We start from the raw sequence: 16,858 nt of genomic DNA, 5'->3' as shown, positions 1-16,858 counted from the left end.
CTCGTTGACTAAACGCGACGAACTTCGGAGTCAAGTATTATAGATTCTCTATGTGCCGATTGCCGCATCTCCGTGAATGAGAGCGCACTTCTTGCTCGATCGTCGACACGGCAAGAGAGGAAAAAGTTCTTTTATGTAACATTATTTTAGTATGTAATATCTTTTTATAACTTTTCATCTTTTCTTAGTTTCGAGGTGCGTCGACAAAGTTACGATTGAAGATTAAAGATTCGCTAAAAAATATTGAATATACCAAAAATCTTTTATATTAATACAAAAAATTTACGGAAAAAATATTTTACATAATTATATAGATAACCATATGTTTGATAATAAAACTTAATAATAAATGGTAACCAAATTTATTATTCTTACATAGATGCCTTATACAAATATTGCAAAATAAGCGTCGATATAGTACCTGTGCGTGTATACATATATGTACAACAACATATGTACAATTTATAAATAAAAAATCATTATATTTCAATTATGCTAGTGAGATTTGTCATTGCGGAAGGAGGGGTTCGCTTCCTGTCCTTAGCACGGTTTTCGTGACGTTCGTGAGCTCGTCGAAATTACACTGATGCTTCTCACTTTTCTCAGTCTGTTCTGGCTCCAGAAACGCCTCGTTCAAACAGACGTTGTTCAAGCTGACGGCGCTATTTGAGAAAATAGCCATGCCAAGATTTGGATTTTTCATGTCGACACTGTTGGCACGATTCTTTGACGGAGACTTTGCGGTAACATCTTTGTCAGGTCGCGGGTGCGACGACATTATGTCGCACGCCTTTCCAAGAATGATTAGGCTATTCAATATGCGAAAAGATACTAATATAAGATAAGCTAATAATAGAAGTATGATATTAGCGGGTCTCGCGGATGGCGTCAGGGTCGTACACAGTACGCGAGCCATGGCGACTCCCAGAGGAAGAGGTATGAAGCCCATTCGCTGCGCAACTAGGTCCGAGGGATCCGTGAATGCTTTCTTTCGGCGTGCCTTCGCCATGTCGTAGGCCAAGCTCACGGTATAATCCCTGTAGACGGTGGAAGGCAGCTCGTTGAAACGTGTGATGAACGCATGTTTCACCTTTATGGAAATACAATGTTATTAGCGCGATGATTTGTACAATTTGCACAACGTTCGTCAATATTTGTCAAATATAGGCAGCGACGATTGAAACATGTAAGCGAACGAGAAATTATCAATAAGAATGATACAAATAATTTAATGGTAGGAATAATCTGATTCGATTTCCGATCTGATATTTTTCTCACTCACATATGCCTCCATAATGTATAAATTTATTTTACGGTACAAACCCAATCGACGACAACTTCTGCCAACAATAGCGCCACGCAATCGGGTAGCAAGACAGCAAGACGATCGCTGTGCCACGCGTACTCTTTCATCGTTTGCAGACTCACTGCGAGGAGCAGTATAATGAGATGAAATCTTTCTCTGACATCGGCGCAAGATAATTGGAACAAGTTGTTCTTGTCAAATTTCTTGAATACAGAACCCTTCAGTTCTACAAACTAAAAATACTCTGTGTGAAATACGAAATACTTGATACAAAAAAAAGCGATTGCTTTACTTTTTCTAACGTACTTACATTGTTGGACATCATAATCGTGAGAAGCGCTTTATTACTACTGTTGATCGCCACATTTAACGTCGTCGCTTGGAGTAACACCAATGTACTATGAAAAACTTTGTGCGAAAGCAGTCAAGGTGTAAACATATCTTGTTGCGGCTTAAGCCTATCTCTCGATCGTCGTCGAATTAATCGTAATAACGTAATTAGACAAAGGATACACACATAAACGACGGCAAACAAGAGATGCGGCAATGTACCGAAATGTTTCGTACGGGTAGAATCACTCGGGTGGCGCGATCGTGGCTCGTTGGCGGTCCAAAGCAGGGCGTCTATAGTATCTTGCCCGAAAGAGCTGAAAAGACGATCTCCCACTTCTAACATGTTATAAAATATGTATAGCTTTATAACCGATTGACTCTTAACTAAATGATACATCATGGAGGTATCCACCTTCCAGGTTGCTGCCCAGCAACCCAGCACTACAATTCCTTTTAACAAATCGCACACTTCGGCCGATCTCAAATATCTCTCCGTACTTTTTGGATGACCTTTCTCGCTCCTACGAAACGAAAGATCGTGGTTAAAATTTCACGGTAACCAAATATATTTCGCTCGAAATCAAATATCTCTCGTATACCTTAGGTAGTGTCGTAAAGGCCTTGTAATCACTGCCCATAAAGCCATTGCGAATCTTAACGGTAAAAATGTATACAAAAATAGGAAAGAATCGGCGCACTGCAATGACAAAAAAAACAGCAAAACATGTAACATGTAATATAATAGATTATTTTTAAAAATGTTAGCCGTAGTTCTATCCTCCTGACAGCATTATATGCATCACTGTACCTGAAGGAACCCATACGTCATAAAATTTTCCACCTCCCGAGGAATTTTCATGAACGAGTAAACCTTCTCCCTTCTCGCGGACAATCTCTCCTCATCGTGCTCCAGCTGATAACCCCTTGTTAATTCTGTCCTTAAGAATTGCATCAACGATACCCCTAGAAAAGCGGAATACATTTATCAACTGAACTGCAAATATAAAACGTTATTTGTGCAAACTCCTAGTAACAGCTACTACTTAGTAGTTATTATAGTTATACTATATATACAGCTATATATAGTTGTACTACTCAATAATTACTAATAACAGCTAGTTGAGCTATTAAATAGCGATATAAAAAAGCAAGACTTATAGCATATATAAATATAGAAAAACCCTGAGCCAGAGTTTGTAAAAATTGTTTCAAATTTGTTTCTTTCCTTCTGCATAGTTTGTCATAAATACATTCTGTAGAAAAAGTCGTCACCTTTGCGCGGGTGACTGGTGCCATCTTATCTAATCATTCTAATCTATCGAAGCGTACGTGCGTGTGTGTCACTGTTTTCTTTTTCTCCTGTTTCATACACGTTCCACCGCCGCGCGAAAAAACGCTGCCCCTCCCCTCCCCCCGGACAAGTAAATAGGCAATCGCGGGTGGCACTTACGCTGTTTCTTCTTCGGCGCATCTTGCTCGTCGGATAACTGCGGCCTGCAGCGCGTGGGATCCACATTTTCCACGCGCCCGTCGTGAGATGACACATGAGTTTCGGACTTGCCAGTAGCGCGGAATCTGATCGTCCTCTTCTCCGGCCAACTTTGCTCCGTGTCCCCATCGCTGACACCCGCGCTCTGCATCGTTTCTGCAATGTTTACCTTCGACGAGCGTCCGCGCAACGTACGGTCATTCTACCAGCCCGCGTGATCTCTCAAGACGACCGTAGCCGCATCCCGTCCCACGACTGCCCACGACTGAAACGCCGTTTGATGCCGCACTGCTCCCCAGGTCCCCGGGCGAACTGTCACAACAACTCAACAACACCAGCGGTGAGCGGAGAGAGCGCGCGGAGACTCTGGCGACGCGCGTCACACGACACGCGCGACGGTGACAGCTGACAGCGCCTGATGAGTGATGATGCTTGCGTAATGTCGAGCCAGGAACCCGTTTCTCTCATAATTCGCGCCGATCCGTTTCATGCAGCTTTATCAAACCACTTGATCAAAATCGTTTGTCTCTATTTTTTGTGTTGACATATATTGTATTTATAAGATTCTTCCGAATTATGGCCGTCGATTATTTATATTCCCGTACCCTATCGCGTATTATCGGAGTTTAGATTATCAACCGCCGATAATTAAGATAAAATTCTTCGCGAAGACAAATATATTTATCAAAATATTTTACGTGCGTGTATTTATTATCTTCTAATGTAATTATCATTTTATCTCAATACAGTTACTCGTACCTTTATATAACAAAACAGAGCTTATTTGAATAATAAAAATCACACAATTAAAGATGCATGTATATTATATGTATATGTTATCGCCACACACACATATACAATTTAATTTTTATTATTTAAATAAGTCTAGCTTGTATTGATTGTGTATCGACTGTCATGATGATGTCATACCTCCTTAGCTACGAATCTGATTTGAATCAACAACATGCAGTCTGACACAAGTCTAAGGCAAGGTGTATGATTTCAGGATAGAAGCTTTTTACAAAGAACCGTGCGATACGGCATTTCACAATGAATACCTTGACTGTGAGCGACGCTTCCGCCCCATCTCCTGATACTGCCAAGAATATGGAACAGCCGGGGACCAAAGTCATGAAGAAGTTGTGGATAGACACCAAGTCTTTGGACGTGCCAAATGTTCTGAATCCCGACGACTTCTTGATGAAAAAATTCCAAAGTGCTCTGCGAGAGCATCTTACTCGCGTCGACAATAAGTTAAACAGCGAAATATTAGAACTAGTAAATATCGAAACCTTTATTTTTCTAGACTTTAGAGATCTATCTAATGCATGTAAACGAAAAGATGTGTTAATTATTACCATTAAATATTATTTACAAATATTTCAGGAGGATAATATAAGAGCGATGGAGAAGGAACGCGAAGCAGAATGTTTACAAATGTACTACGCCCAACAGGAAATAGCGCAGCAGCAAACGTCAATTGAAAAGTATCAAAATATGATAGCAAATGTGATTTTATTGCGCGAGGAGAAAGATACGTGTATAAAGAATGCGAAAGATGTTCATAAAACTACCCATGCCAAATTGTTCGAGGAGAAAAAGAAAGAGGAGAATCTCGTGCGCGAATTGGAGCAGCTTACCGCTTTGCAAGCGCAATTCTCGGAATGGCAAACGGAGCTCGAAAATAGTTTGGCCATTTCCAAACAGGTGTCAAAGAAAGATAAGGCAATTCAGCGAGATTTGATTGCACAGAAACAGCAGAAAGACTGCATAATATATAAACTCATGGAGGAAGTGTGGAGAATTAAAACCGAGATAGCCAATTTGGATACGCAATTGCAGTTGAAAAATAAAGAAAAAATTGAGGTCAATCAGATGATCGCCGATGTTAATGCTGATCTAGAAGCGTTGCATAAGCAGCACATGAATTTGTGCAACGCCTGGAATTCTGTTGTACTGAATATCGCTAAGCGGAATAAAGTCTATGAGCAACTAAACACAGAGCGTGAGTACGTAATGTTTACGATAATTTTTAAGGATTCGAATAAAATTGTAATGAGAAACAATAATACAGTATCATATAAATAAGTCGCGTCTGTGACTCTGATAGAAAGAAATAATGTTTCGGTGAATTTTTCTCTACCGTCACTTGCTAATGAAAGACTGCAGCAGCGAATATTGTTTCAGGAAAATATGTGAATCTTTTAATACATTACATACGGAAATAGAGAAATTAAAGAAAGAAACTTATAAGGAAACAGAGAACAATGAGAATTTGACCTTGTTGCATACACGAATAGAAGAAAATATACAGATTAATACAAAATTGATGGAAATGGGAAATGATAAACTCAATAATTTGGAATCTGAATTAGTAAAAATAGCAAAGTTTAGTGAACAGGAGCAACACGAATTCGATTTAACTAATAATGTACATAGAATGTTAATACACTTATTTAAAAAACTTATAATTACTAAATTATTAATTAATGATAATATTATCGATAAACATTATTTTTACGTGGTTATATTATCATCTATAATAATCCCATATTTCAGGAATGGCAATATTTGTTACACGAAGAGGAAGAAACTGATAAAGAATTTACAAAATTTCTAAATAAGCAAAACGAGTTGGAAAATACAATATATAGCAAACTGGAAGAAAAAGTTGCGCATAATAAAGCGGCGCGGTATTTGAATAAATTATTATTAGATTCCAAAGAGACAATGCAAGAACAAGAATTGTTATTAGTAGAAACAGAAAATTCATATGGCAAAAAGTTATTGGAATTAGAACAACTTAATTCATATAAATCTCATGAGAAGGTAGAATTAGAAGAGCTCTTGCAAAGTAATAATAAAAAGGGAAAAGAGATAGATGAGATTCAGAAAGAAATCAAGAAGCATGACATAGCAATTGAGAGGAAACAAATGAAAGTTATTTGCTTGAATAAAACCATTGAGGAGGTATGATAATTATTAACTGAAAATCCTGTTAGAATATAAAAATATTAAAAACTTATACACTACTTTTTTCAGATATTATCGCATAGGGAAAGTGGAGAAGTTAATCCTTTTAATACGAAGATAAAAACCTTGGAAAAAAATATAGAAGAAATTCAGCAAAGTAATCAAAAAGCACAGCAATTGTGGATTCGCCAAGAAGGATATATGATTACATTGAGCCAACAGAGAGATTTACAATTGCAAGAACTTAATCTTCTTAATAAAGAAATTATGATTATGGAGCAGAAAAATTTGAAACTAGAGCATGCTTTGGAAATGCTTAATAAGGAAGACTCGAATATGGAGAGAATATTAAATCTTCTGCAACAAAGAATGGTACAAATGAATACACAATTAGTCATACAAAAAGGACTGAAGGAGGAGCTAGAAGACAAAAATTCTATTACGAAAAACGAGGGAATACAATCTCTTGAGGATGCAGAATTAAATCTTATAAAGCTGCAAAGTGATTTAAAACAGTTGTATGAGGAAAAGGCACTTTTGAAGGAAAATTTAGATGCAGTGCAACAAGAAAGTTTATCGTGGGAGAAAAAAGTAATATTTTAGATATCAAACATTATATATTTCTGTCTCAAGCAAAATATTATAATCTGTAATTTATGTTTTTAGGTGCAGTTAATGCAAGAAACAGTGAAAAGATTGAGAGATGAACGTAGTAGCGGTGGTGACATTACAGCGATGAAAAGTGAAATACATAAAATGGAAATGCGTCTGTCACATTTGCGTAGGGCGCAAGAAAAATTGATTCATGATATGGAGTTTTGTGTTGCGCGAAGAGATATTATATTAGACAAAGTTATGAGTAAATTTAAGAAAGATCCTAAAGGACAACACAATCAGAAAGTTATATTCCGCAAACGTCTTGCCGATCAAAAGTTAAAGATAAAACAAGTGGTGAAGGTAAATTCCAACTTGCACTAACAATAAGTTTGATCGATGTAAATTTTTAAATTAAATGTTTATTATAGGATACGAAGAAAACTGAAAATAGAATAATGGAGTTGGAAAATCAAATAAAGGATACAGTAGGCAAATGTAACGAATCGCAAACAGCATTGAAAATGATAGTAGATGATATTCCGAACGTAGATCAAGGGATTATACAAACAGAAGCTATTAAGTACCACGTATGTAATGCAAATAATTCATTTCCTTAATTTCATAAGATTCAAAATTACTATTTGCCTACAATTTTAACATTATTAATTAGAAAATCTTTTGTTATTTGCAGAATTTGCAGGCAATAGTTTATAAACAACGAAAAGCTAAAATGCTGCAAGACATTAAAAGTGGCCGATACAAGATGCTTTTCAAAAGTGAAGCTGTACTAAGTGAAGAATTCCAAAATGAACAGATTCTTCGTGATTATTTGAAACATGTAATGGAACGGACGAGTCAAGACTTTCCTTTATTGAAAAATAATATTCAAAAAATACTTTTGACATTAGAAATACTATAAAATCGCAATAATTGTTATAAGAAAAGTTAAAACAATGCAATATAGTAACAATAATTATACAATAATTATAATTATTTATAACAAATGCATAATAAAATGTTTTGGTTGTAAAACGTATACTTATGCCGAGTGCACTCCTTTAATAAAAGCCTCCATGGATGGAATCGGAGTATCTGGTAAAATGCCATGTCCCAAATTGGCAATATATCGAGTTTTACCAAAATTTGACACCATTTTGTGTGCACGATCAACAATTTCATCCTAAGGAAAACAATAAGTATATTCAATATAAAATTAGTAATATATAGATAAATATTACTAGATCAATGATTGCTTTCAACAGTAGTTACTGTTATTAGAAATCAGTATATTACTTCTTAATTATATACACGATTTTTACATATAAAATGATAATAAGATAATTGTTTAAAATCAAAATTATATACATATTTTTTAAAGAAGATATAACATACCTGTGAAGAATACATTGAACAAGGATCCATATTACCTTGCAATGTAATATTAGGACCAAGTTGTTTTCTGGCTTCTGTAGGATCTACGGTCCAATCAAGGCCTATTACTTCATAACTCTGATCCTTCGCAAGAATTTTTAAAGAATTCATGGTTGCACCTTTTGGAAAAGCAATCTAGAAACAGACGTTCAATATATTATTTATATACTTTATATCTTGATTTACAAAATAATCCTGCTGATTAAGGATAGCTATGTAAAATATTTTACCATAGGCACTTCTGGAATATTTGCTTCTTTCAGCTGGTTCCGTACACGTTTGCTGATTTGTTTCAGATATTTAAAAGAATAATTTGTAAATAATGCATCATCCAAATAGTCTCCATTGCTTTCAAATACTTGTAGTAACTTGAAAAAAAAAAAGAATATGTTATTGTCTTCTATTTATGTAATTCTTATACATATATACTGCGTAATATATTCTAAGACTGTGTTCCGAGATTCACTGTCAGTGCTGAAAATCTATAGCATACATTACATACACTATGAGCAACCTACGAGTTCTTCTATAAAAAAAAAATTATATATATATATATATATATATACTTTAATTATATACCTGAGCACCAGCTTTCACTTGCATCACCAAGTAATCCACAACAATATCTGTAATCATCTGTAACAATTTATGCGTGTCCTCTGGATACTTATACAACCAGGATCTTGCCTTTGCCATTGTCGAACTACCTCCTCCTTGAATCATGTAACCCATCAGAGTCCACTAAAACAAATTATTTTACATTAATATGTAATATACAATAGCAAACAGCAAAAATAAAGATCTTTATATCAAAGAAATTCTCAATTGGTATAATATATTCATACACAATTCTGATTTTTAGATATTAAAATACTTACAGGAGCTCCAGTGAATCCTATTAATGGCACTCTACCATCCAATTTGTGCCGAGTCAATGTTATAGCATCTCCGACATACTTTAGAGCTTCATTCACATTTGGTCGTACAAGTCGTGCTAAATCATTGGGATCAGCTAAGGGCTGAGGCAAGACTGGACCCTAACAGATACTTTTTATTTACAGAGAATAGAGAGACAATAATGAATATAGAGTATATCAATGAACATCATGAATATCACTTGACTGTTATGTAACAACATACGTATGTATGATTGGTAAAGAGTACTCACTACTCCCGCTACCATCTCGACTTTCAGGCCCATCGCCTGAGGGATCACCAAGATATCTGAGAATATTATACTGGCATCCAGATCGAAGCGTTCTATCGGCTGCAGGGTCACCTGGCATGCCAACGCAGGAGTCTGACAAACGGCGAAGAAATCGTGCCGAGCTCTGACTTCCTGAAACTCTGGAAGGTACCTTCCTGCTTGTCTCATAACCCAAACTGGAACCCTGTCAACCGGCTCCCCGCGTGCCGCCTTGAGAATCCGGTCATTCTTCAAGGGTGGAAAATTGTGCTCGATCATTCCTCCGGTCGCTTCGCGATTTTCCTTGAGTTTTATTTCGTCCTAAATAACATAATAATATATTCCTCACTGTACTGTTTTTATCCTATTCGAGATTTTTTATCCTATTTTAGATTACAATTACGGTAACTCGTAGAAAATACGTACGATAGTTTGTTTCAATTGTTGCAAAGTGCACGATAATTCTTTGCCGATGCACCTGCAACTTCACGTTTGAACTCAATAAGAAAATTTGATGATATTTGATGAATTGCTATCGTCGACGACGTCGACGATGACAGATCTGTTCCTCGTAGCTGCACTATGTTATACTTTCTGCACTTAAAATGAAATAGGTGTCTCGCGATTAAACGTTGAAGAAAAAAGGAGGAAAGATAAACAAAATTATAAAAAGTTCAATTACAAAGAATAAAACGCTGTTTACAGCTGTTACGGCCGTCCAGTCATTTTTTACGTCAATATCTTATGTAATGAGATCCTATGGTAGCCAATCCCACGTGTTCTTTCGATGAATATATTTAGGTCTGTTCTTTGTAAATGAACATTTTCGGCATATTTAAAATCAAATAAATATATAATATAAGACTCTGGAGAAAAAAATTAGCTACAAATCTATTACTCCAACGATGGCAGTATTGCAAACAGAAAAGTTGTTGATAGAAAATTCTGCAAAATTGCACAGCCAAAATTTGATGCACTGGTGCCTTATATAATCGGAATTATTTTATAATTTTCGAAATTTTGATTCAAGCAACATTTTTCACCAAAAACTACTCCTTTTGATGATTTTATTTTGAGAGTTTCGAAAGACGCATATTTATCAGGGGTGAAGTAATATTGTTGTTAGAGAGATCATACGGTTTACTAAAATTTATATTTAAATGTATATATAACTTGATGATTTTTTGTCTTACGTCAATGTTATTCTCGGCTGTTTCACATTTATATCGGAGTAAATTGTTGAAATAGCCGACTTGTATAATATCTAGTTGGATCTATGAGTAAGAACCAATCATGTTTGATTGATACCCCTGAACGCGACCATTGTTTATCCTTCGCAGTTCGCCGTTCTCTGCGCCGAGAATGTCAAACCAGTTTGAGGTTGAGTGTCTCCTGATCAAAGCTGTGTTTATTCTTGACGTAAACCACAATAGTGGACCTGCTGCGTAAACGGAATCTGGATCGTATCGTGGAATATATAGAATATATAAATTATAGACTAGTCGTTGAGATATAGCATAGTGTCAGTGCCTGAAATTTAGCTATTTGGCACATATTCAGTGAAATGTATTTTGCACCGTGACTCAAGTTCGAGAATTTTTGGATTTCGTTACTTCAGTTCGCGGTGTGTCAATTCTTTCGATAAATATTAGAAAGGACTTCTCTACGTGACAGACGATGGATGACGTAAATATTAATAAGATATGTCTCGATATACAAGAGGTAGAGTTGGACGAAGAAGAGAAAGAGTGGGTCAAATTAAGCTGGATTAGCAGTCAAAGTGATGACGATGGAAGTTTTCAGTCATCGGGGATACAGAGGGTGAGCGATAATACTGCTGTAAAATATACTGTAATCAGAATTTCAATACTGCAGATAGAAATAATTTTTAAGCAGAACCGAATCAACGAGACGCTTAACATATTTTTATGTTTTTAAAGGATTTGGGTAACGAGGCAGCACAGATGAAAGATTGTGACAATAAAGGATCGTTTACAAATGCAGAATTAGAGGATATATCCGACGGTATATCAGTCATAACGGAGAGCGATACGGATGCTGTTAATACAAATCTCTCCCAAATCTGTCAATTTAAACCACTCGAGTCGCCGCAAATGTTGGAAGTGCAATTAAGCAGACAGGTATTATAATAACTGTGCTTAGTCTCATCTCTTATTATCTAAAATTATAAATATCTTTAATGTTCTTTTGGATAATAGAATTTAAATCTCTTTATTATAGAAAGATATATGGAACATTCTTATTGCTTGTGTACTCGGTATGATTATCGGCTTGTCTCTTAGTCATCTTTTCACAATTCCTGAAACCTGCCCAGTCTCAGATGGAGTCGATGCTGAAAGTCTCAGGACCGCGAGTCATAACATTGTTAATACTTGCAAGGAATTGACAGATGGTAAAATAAACATAATTTTAGAAGAGATCCAAGATCCACTATTTACTGCTGTAGATTCATTATTTGCATCTTGATTTATTTTTAGTGAAAACTATGCTGAATGAAATTAAAGCACATATTCCAGCTGATAAGAAAATTACGAAGCAATTTTTAACACAATTTTTCGAGATTACTGATTCCTCTAATGAAACAAGTGATAAGCCTATCGTGGTTAACAAGGAATTTTTCAATTCTACCTCACATCCATTGGATCAACTTCAAGGATCTCTACATGTACTATCATCGTTGGCGTTTATTTATGATGACAATAGTTCTTTGAAAAATAAAATAAATAAGACACTGGATATTGTAAACAATACAAAACTATTTTATGATACATTAATATTACTTACCAATAACAAACAAGACGAGTACAATCCTAATGTCTCGAAGTAAGTATAATATACGAAGATATTTATTTCTAAATAGTATTGTTATATATTTAAGTTATTATATTATTTGCAGCTTTTTGCAGCACAAGCAAATGTATACTACTACCAAGTTACTTCTCTCCAACTTAGCAGAAAAAGTGAGCAAGGTAACATCAAAAGTGTACAATAAATATGATAAAGAAAGACACAGATTGAATAAAAAATTGTGTCTTTTGAAAAGCATATTGCCCGATGATAAATTTTTAAAACAATTGACCGAAAATAATCAGATGTTTAAAGATTATGACAAGTCTTGTTTCCCGAACTATACATCAAAAAATTTGGATAGAACGATTACAAAAGATAATACAAAGATGAAGGAACAGATTACAAAAACTGATGATACAGTATTGCATCCAAAGTATGATAAACAGAACAGCCATAGAATTCATGATGATAATAAAGAGAACTCTTTTAAAAATAAAAGGAATAAGAAGCAAAATGTAGACAAATCTACTATGGAGTAAGTATATGTGAGCCATAACATCCAATTTTCTTATTTTTCTGTTGTAAATTATTACCGTGTATTTAAATGATTTTATATAACAGGTTTGTGCGAAACGCCAGTCATAAGATACATAATACTTCTCAGTTACTTCTCTCTGAGGTAATAGAAAATATAAGCAACTTAAGACGTAAATTTTTAAAGCAATTGATTGAGGATTATGAAAGTGACAATAAAGATAAAGAGTCGGTTAAGGATGAAAGAAAAGACGATTACTTACAATCAAATACAATATCAAAAAATGACATATTAAAAAATAGTTTTGATAACATCTTAATGCAGCTGAAAAATACGTGTCCACTTTCAACTAACTATTGTCCAAAGTTTAATCTTAACACGAGCACATTTGACACCGTATCAAATGTAAGAAATGTAAGTTAATCTATGGGACATTTATTAATTTCTGCATAAGTTTTTAAATTGTATGTGAATAAAAATTTGTATACATAAAATGATAAATATATTAGATTGAATAATGCGTAAAGTTTCATACACTAAATGTAAATTATAAATTTGTTTCAGCATAAGACAAAGAATTATAAACATAAGAAACATACGAATAGCAAGAAGACTATGGATCGTAGAGATTCTGCAAAAATTTTGCCTGTAGAAGGAGAAAGCAGACCAAGGAAAAAAGAATATTTTAAATCGAATGGCTCCACCAAAAAAATCGTTAATGGCAAAGCGACTTATGAAGGAGAGAATATATCCTCTCAGAATAAAATAAAGAATCATATATCAGAGCACACCGTTGATTGTGATAAATCTAAACACTCTTCGCTCGATAGTCGCACAATGAAGCAAGATAATCAGCATTATACAGATACAGACAGAAACAAGGCATTTTACAAATACAGACAGGGCCAAATAAGGAGTGACAACAAAAGGTATTAATTTCCAATAAGACATAATTTTATGTAATATTACGATATATTACGAATATATTACGATATACGCTCAAATAACTTAATGTGTTTACGAGTAAATACGATTTTTATAAAAATATCTTTTGGGCAGATTTCATGAGTATAAAAAGCAACTTGACGCTTCGGACTGGTATTTTCGACGAGCTTTTGCCCGTAGAAATGCACGAAGACATGCGGAATATATATATCAGAGGAATATGAAGTGGAAGAACCGTCGATGAATTGTAAATTATTAACACGGAGATACATGGGATATTTTTGCACGCAAACTCTTAATGTGTATAAAATATCCTATATAGCATATTTATAACACGTATTCTCAACCCTCCATTATCTTTATTCAGCAAACAAACGTTAGTGCTCTCGTATGAGCGCCGCACCAGTATGTGTGTCACTGTATTAGTGCGGCGTTGTTATAGTTTTCTCAGTCAACACAATCTTGTAAGAACAAGAGGATGAGACATCGATTCGTCACACTAAAGCTTATATTTGGCAACGCGTCGACTGTACGTATTCGTTCTCACCGTGAGCGCTGCGCTCAGATATATCGCGCATTAACATTTTCAAAGTCTAATCTAAAAATTGTACTAACGAAATTTTGGAAAATAATTATACAAATATAATCTAGAAGGTTGTAAGTGATAAGTCAGAAAGTTTCAGAGTCAACTTTTATGCTACATCTATGCAATTAAAAATATAAAATGTGAACTGAGCATTCGCCTCATACGAGAGCAATGGAGGGTTTATAAATATTCCTTGAATATCCAAATGATCTGCAATATCCAGACATCGAAACATTTATTAACATTGACATTTTTGCTGTTACAAGAAGATATCTATACTGAAAAGAAAAATCCTAGATCGAAAAAAATAGAATTTCTAGAAAGTAGATATCATATATGCCTCAAAAGAGAAAAAATTACAATAAAAATTACATCAATGAAATAAAACAAAAAATAGAACGAAGTACATCTAATATATCTCATGCGCTGTATTATATTTATTTGTAGGTTCTGACAAGGGAAGGTTCAGAACTGAATTCTGCCGATTTTTATGAAACTTGGCAGGATTACAGAGAAAGTTTCCCGAATGTAATGTTATCCCTATTTGGCTGCCGGCCTTCAACCGTTTTCGAGATATTTTAATAATAAATTTAGTGGTGTCTTTAGAGTAGAGTTTATTAGGACACGCACAGGCGAGTATTTGTGGCGTAATGAATATAGTAACTCCCTCATAATTATTTTATTTATACGTTATTTAATTATGACTATTTATATTATAATTTATATAATATAAATTTTTTATATTAAAATAATTTATTTTTTATATCAACGATAATTCTTTTTATCATAAAACATATAAAAAATCCAGTTACCATATTCGCTACGCCACAAATGCTCGTCTGTGAGTGCCCTAATAAATTCTGCTCTAAAGACGCCACTAAATTTACTATTAAATATCTCTGAAAAGGTTGACCGTCGGCACTTAAATAGGGGTATCATTACATTCGGGGGAACTTTCTTCGTAATCCTGCCAAGTTTCATCAGAATCGGCGGAATTCAATTCTGAGTCTTCCCTTGTAAAACCTTTTTTTCTTTAAAAAATTATATTTTCTTAACGCGCTACATATGACATCACATATATTTACTGTCTTATACATAACTTTATACAAGAAATAATAAGGAATTTAATGAATACCTGGAAATTTGACATAATGGATATTCAAGAACATTGGAGGTTTACAGGAATCATCTGTAAAATGGTTGTGTAGCATCAGTATGTATATATATTGCAGTATCAGAAACTTTTATCGCAAATTCGCAATGTGATATGAAATTGTATGCCATTAATGAATCTCATTGGTAGTGAGAGATTAAAGGGCGGCATGTTGTAGATAGCTGATAGAATCTCACGGTATCAATCTCGTGAAATACGCGCGACTTGCGCGCGTCAAGAAGTTACATGTCGCGACAATGATGTTACATTGTCGTACGTACCAAGTGATCGACGAGAGAACAGTATTCACAAAGCGACCTCGTTTATTTAATAATATTACCTTAAGCTGAGTCGCGTCCGTGACAGTCAGCCGCCCGTGTATAATAATTTTTTACCATCTTGCACGAAAGAGTACAAGATATATGTAGATGAGTAAGTAAGCAAAAAGAGAAAATATACATTTTATAATAAATAGACGTGTATTATTTACAGTTATATACATATAAATATATATTTACAGTTTTCTTGTAATAGTTTTTATGAAAATAAATGATGCGTTAATATATATATATGTATATATAAGTAATAACAAAAGAGCGTTTGCAGGCATATATGCATATGTGTGCACTCGGAATGAAAACCATAGCGACAGATGTATTACAGAAATGTTATGTGTACAAAGTTATACAATAAAATTGTATAAAAGTCATAACAAAAATTAAATGAATAATTCTACTAGGTGTGATACTAGGTAAATGAATAAATCTACTAATGTCTGGAAACAATAGAGATATAGGAATCGAATTTGTTAAAATAATTGCAATTTAATTACAACGCGACAAGTATACCAAATCAAAAACAAATTCTGCGAGCTGCTTGCGGTAGAAATAGTCTACGCGATTTGATATTTTGTGTTTATAAAAGTTAATAAATTTATAGAAGTTCGTAATAATCTGTATAGAAATAAATTTTCAAGTCTGGAAGTTTTCGGCTCAAGTGCTAACGTGTGTATATGGATTATCGTCGAAAGTTCCGCGAAAGATGTATTTTCGTGAGGAACCCCATCTCCCGTCATCTCCGGTCTTTGTGCATCGCGTGGTTGAAATTTCGCGAGTCACGATATCTGATGCGCACTTTCGCGCAATACTCGCATATACATCAGTTGCGATATCGCCAACCGCGATATATATACTTCTCTCTGTCTCTTGCCGAGGTAGAATTTATGTCCCTTTTTATCAGTGTAAGTTAATTTTAATCTCGGTTTAACTTACTTTTTATCTTCTATACTTTTCAGAACTAAGAATTAAAGATAAAAAGTAAGTTAAACCGAGATTAAAGTTAATCTACGTTGGTTTAAATAAACATTAGAACTGGAAAATGATAAAAAGTAAGTTGAACCAATTAAGATATATATAAAACTTAATCTGCATTAATATAAATGGACATTATAGAAGCGGTATTCGTAATTTGAACCAAGATCATTTTAAATCTAATTTCAAACAATTAAATTCTA

The 16,858-nt window shown here is 34.4% G+C and overlaps 4 protein-coding genes across 6 annotated transcripts; 2 read left to right on the top strand and 2 right to left on the bottom strand.

The window, feature by feature from the left end:
* Positions 1-346: 346 nt before the first annotated feature.
* On the bottom strand, positions 347-3,279 carry LOC139809715 (protein TAPT1 homolog). The gene is made up of 7 exons (XM_071772843.1): positions 3,090-3,279; positions 2,448-2,602; positions 2,239-2,336; positions 1,820-2,160; positions 1,617-1,714; positions 1,324-1,539; positions 347-1,090 (listed from the first exon to the last, which is right to left on the bottom strand). The coding sequence occupies exons 1-7, from the start codon at positions 3,277-3,279 to the stop codon at positions 509-511; spliced, it is 1,680 nt and encodes a 559-aa protein (XP_071628944.1). The 3' UTR covers positions 347-508.
* Positions 3,280-3,327: 48 nt separating this feature from the next.
* Positions 3,328-7,734, top strand: L(2)41ab (lethal (2) 41Ab). 2 transcript variants are annotated; one of them, XM_071772833.1, is made up of 9 exons: positions 3,328-3,468; positions 4,135-4,406; positions 4,515-5,137; positions 5,316-5,559; positions 5,688-6,098; positions 6,171-6,692; positions 6,768-7,058; positions 7,127-7,285; positions 7,390-7,734. In XM_071772833.1, exons 2-9 carry the CDS (start codon positions 4,179-4,181, stop codon positions 7,615-7,617), a joined length of 2,706 nt encoding a protein of 901 aa, XP_071628934.1. In that variant the 5' UTR covers positions 3,328-3,468; positions 4,135-4,178; the 3' UTR covers positions 7,618-7,734. The 2 variants fall into 2 exon arrangements, with proteins under 2 accessions (XP_071628934.1, XP_071628935.1); XM_071772834.1 differs by lacking the exon at positions 3,328-3,468 and adding an exon at positions 3,527-3,648.
* Positions 7,551-10,033, bottom strand: Urod (uroporphyrinogen decarboxylase). 2 transcript variants are annotated; one of them, XM_071772847.1, is made up of 8 exons: positions 9,998-10,015; positions 9,742-9,909; positions 9,298-9,636; positions 9,008-9,166; positions 8,709-8,870; positions 8,360-8,497; positions 8,091-8,264; positions 7,551-7,878 (listed from the first exon to the last, which is right to left on the bottom strand). In XM_071772847.1, the coding sequence occupies exons 3-8, from the start codon at positions 9,592-9,594 to the stop codon at positions 7,738-7,740; spliced, it is 1,071 nt and encodes a 356-aa protein (XP_071628948.1). In that variant the 5' UTR covers positions 9,595-9,636; positions 9,742-9,909; positions 9,998-10,015; the 3' UTR covers positions 7,551-7,737. The 2 variants fall into 2 exon arrangements, with proteins under 2 accessions (XP_071628948.1, XP_071628946.1); XM_071772845.1 differs by having other exon boundaries at positions 9,742-10,033.
* A 496-nt stretch (positions 10,034-10,529) lies between these two features.
* LOC139809713 (uncharacterized) lies at positions 10,530-16,068 on the top strand. Its single transcript, XM_071772841.1, has 8 exons — positions 10,530-11,136; positions 11,256-11,456; positions 11,557-11,728; positions 11,814-12,159; positions 12,233-12,661; positions 12,748-13,075; positions 13,226-13,590; positions 13,721-16,068. Exons 1-8 carry the CDS (start codon positions 10,993-10,995, stop codon positions 13,848-13,850), a joined length of 2,115 nt encoding a protein of 704 aa, XP_071628942.1. The 5' UTR covers positions 10,530-10,992; the 3' UTR covers positions 13,851-16,068.
* The last annotated feature ends 790 nt before the right edge of the window (positions 16,069-16,858 follow it).

This window comes from Temnothorax longispinosus, chromosome 3 (assembly GCF_030848805.1).
Source record: "Temnothorax longispinosus isolate EJ_2023e chromosome 3, Tlon_JGU_v1, whole genome shotgun sequence".
In the NCBI taxonomy this organism is placed as follows: Eukaryota; Metazoa; Arthropoda; class Insecta; order Hymenoptera; family Formicidae; genus Temnothorax; species Temnothorax longispinosus.
This window is presented reverse-complemented; position numbering and strand designations above follow the sequence as displayed.

Excerpts from the sequence above, each read along its gene's own strand:
- LOC139809715 (XM_071772843.1), bottom strand. The coding sequence starts at position 3,279 with ATGCAGAGCGCGGGTGTCAGCGATGGGGACACGGAGCAAAGTTGGCCG. Across the intron at positions 1,715-1,819 it reads GTTTGCCGTCGTTTATGTGT|TTTTTCATAGTACATTGGTG; the intron begins GTATCCTTTGTC and ends TTTCGCACAAAG. Across the intron at positions 1,540-1,616 it reads CGATTATGATGTCCAACAAT|TTTGTAGAACTGAAGGGTTC; the intron begins GTAAGTACGTTA and ends GAGTATTTTTAG.
- Urod (XM_071772845.1), bottom strand. The coding sequence starts at position 9,594 with ATGATCGAGCACAATTTTCCACCCTTGAAGAATGACCGGATTCTCAAG. Across the intron at positions 8,871-9,007 it reads TAGGATTCACTGGAGCTCCT|TGGACTCTGATGGGTTACAT; the intron begins GTAAGTATTTTA and ends AATTTGTTTTAG. Across the intron at positions 8,498-8,708 it reads AAGTGAAAGCTGGTGCTCAG|TTACTACAAGTATTTGAAAG; the intron begins GTATATAATTAA and ends TTTTTTTTCAAG.
- LOC139809713 (XM_071772841.1), top strand. The coding sequence starts at position 10,993 with ATGGATGACGTAAATATTAATAAGATATGTCTCGATATACAAGAGGTA. Across the intron at positions 11,137-11,255 it reads AGTCATCGGGGATACAGAGG|GATTTGGGTAACGAGGCAGC; the intron begins GTGAGCGATAAT and ends ATGTTTTTAAAG. Across the intron at positions 12,662-12,747 it reads GTAGACAAATCTACTATGGA|GTTTGTGCGAAACGCCAGTC; the intron begins GTAAGTATATGT and ends TTTATATAACAG.